At 35.9% G+C, this 2,182-nt stretch overlaps 1 protein-coding gene across 1 annotated transcript; it reads left to right on the top strand.

Moving 5' to 3' along the window:
• Positions 1-901: 901 nt before the first annotated feature.
• On the top strand, positions 902-1,855 carry LOC116900501 (olfactory receptor 4A15-like). The gene has a single exon (XM_032902236.1). It carries the CDS (start codon positions 902-904, stop codon positions 1,853-1,855), a length of 954 nt encoding a protein of 317 aa, XP_032758127.1.
• The last annotated feature ends 327 nt before the right edge of the window (positions 1,856-2,182 follow it).

The following is a 2,182-nucleotide window of genomic DNA, read 5'->3' as shown; positions in this document are numbered from 1 at the left end:
ACATGTCCTCTCACTATTAAATCTCTCTTTTCTGTTTCTTTTGTCCATCTGTCTCTCTGCATAGTTTTATCTGTGAATTCTGGAAAAGGTATGATTTCCGCTGATTCAGGATTTGTTAGGAGCCATGATTTAGTTCCGGTAAAGTAAAAATAGCTTTGAAAATTCTGCTGGTGGATATAATTGTGTTACTGATTAGTATAAGCAAGGATGAAATGGAACTGTAACTAGTAAAATATGACAGAATTAGATGAAGCAATTTTTACAGGTTGCAGTTAGTAATATCTGAATAATATTTGAATTGTTTGATGCAATTAAAATCGTCCCTAATTATGTAGATTAAATAAGATATATATGATAACTAAAATTGTCTTGTGAGGTGAAGTATCTATGTCAATAGTCCAATATAATAATAGGCTTGGTGTGGATCCTCAAGGAATAGTGCTAATATAGGTAGTAAAAAAGTTCAAATATTAGAATCTTTTTCAAAGATATTACCAGCTAGAAAGTTTGCTCTTTCTTAGTGGATAAACTCAGGGTTTAATGGTATAACAATTTATCAACTCTCTTTAGGAGAAACATTTCTATATTTATTTGGTGTGTCAAGACCAAGGAGTAATGTGTTTTAAATAACCTTTTATGGGTGACAGAGATATCTCTATCTGAATTTCTCTCTAGAGAAATTTTTGATAACTTTAGCACTCAGAGACTTATTAACAGAAAACAAATGCAGCTTGTTACAAGATGAAGCTCAATACATATTCATTAAATGTCTACTATTGGTTAACTACTGTAAAGACACTGTAAGCCCCTTGACAAGATGGACTCATGGTCTTGTTAACAGATCATGTGAGGTCTGATTTTCCTGAGCTCTTTGTTTGAAACAAGACTGATAGAAGAATAAATGGGCCAGAGCAACAATGTCACAGAATTTGTCCTGCTGGGCTTCACTCAGGATCCTGCTGGGCAAAAAGCTTTATTTGTTATGTTTTCACTGATGTACATTGCAACAATGGTGGGCAACCTGCTCATTGTAGGGACAGTGATTGTCAGCCCCTCCTTAGCCTCCCCAATGTACTTCTTCCTTGCCTCTCTGTCATTCATGGATGCTATTTATTCCACTGCCATCTCACCCAAGTTGATTGTAGACTTGCTCCGTGAGAAAAAGACCATCTCCTTCAGAGCTTGCATAAGCCAGCTCTTTATAGAGCATTTATTTGGTGGGGTTGACATTGTCATTCTGGTGGCAATGGCCTATGATCGCTATGTGGCTATCTGTAAGCCACTACATTATTTGATCATCATGAATCGACGGGTATGTATCCTCTTCTTGGTGATGGCCTGGGTGGGAGGTTTTGCACATGCTTTGCTTCAAGTTCTTGCTGTATATAATCTTCCTTTCTGTGGTCCCAATATCATTGACCACTTTGGCTGTGACATATACCCACTCTTGCTACTTGCATGTACTGACACCTACCTGATTGGTCTCACTATCATTGCTAATGGTGGAGCCATGTGTATAGTCATCTTCATCTTACTTCTACTTTCTTATGCAATAATCCTAAGATCTCTCCAGAATCACAGTCAGGAAGGGAGGCGCAAAGCTCTGTCCACCTGCAGCTCTCATATCACTGTGGTTTTTCTCTTTTTTGTTCCCTGTATTTTCATGTATGTTAGACCTGTTTCTAGTTTTCCTATTGATAAATCCATCACTGTAATTTATACTGTTGTCACCCCCATGTTGAATCCTTTAATATATACTTTGAGAAATTCAGAGATGAAAAATTCTATGGAAAAGCTCCTGCAGAAAATATTAAGTCCAAATAGAGTAAGGCTTCTTTGTTGCTTATATTATTAAGCACTAGGCATCAATTCCATTTAAACCATTGTGGTGTGACTTGAACAGTCACACTACCACTTGATACTCTGAAATTACTAATATTATCAAGATAGTTTTCAAATATTGTTGTATAGTTTTTGTAAGTAGTACAGTTGCTTCCATATAATACATTTTTGATGAATTGCATATCATATTTTTATTTTTCTTTTCAATAAATAATTTTCTTTATTTTTTTCACATATTTTGATCATCGTTTTTCTGTTTACTCTGTCCTTCATGCTCTGTCTCCTCTCTTCATGTTCTTTTTCTCTTTCTCTCTGTCTCACTCTGCCTCTCTCTGTCTCT

The sequence above is a fragment of the Rattus rattus genome, chromosome 5 (genome assembly GCF_011064425.1).
Source record: "Rattus rattus isolate New Zealand chromosome 5, Rrattus_CSIRO_v1, whole genome shotgun sequence".
NCBI classification, from domain to species: Eukaryota; Metazoa; Chordata; class Mammalia; order Rodentia; family Muridae; genus Rattus; species Rattus rattus.
This window is presented reverse-complemented; position numbering and strand designations above follow the sequence as displayed.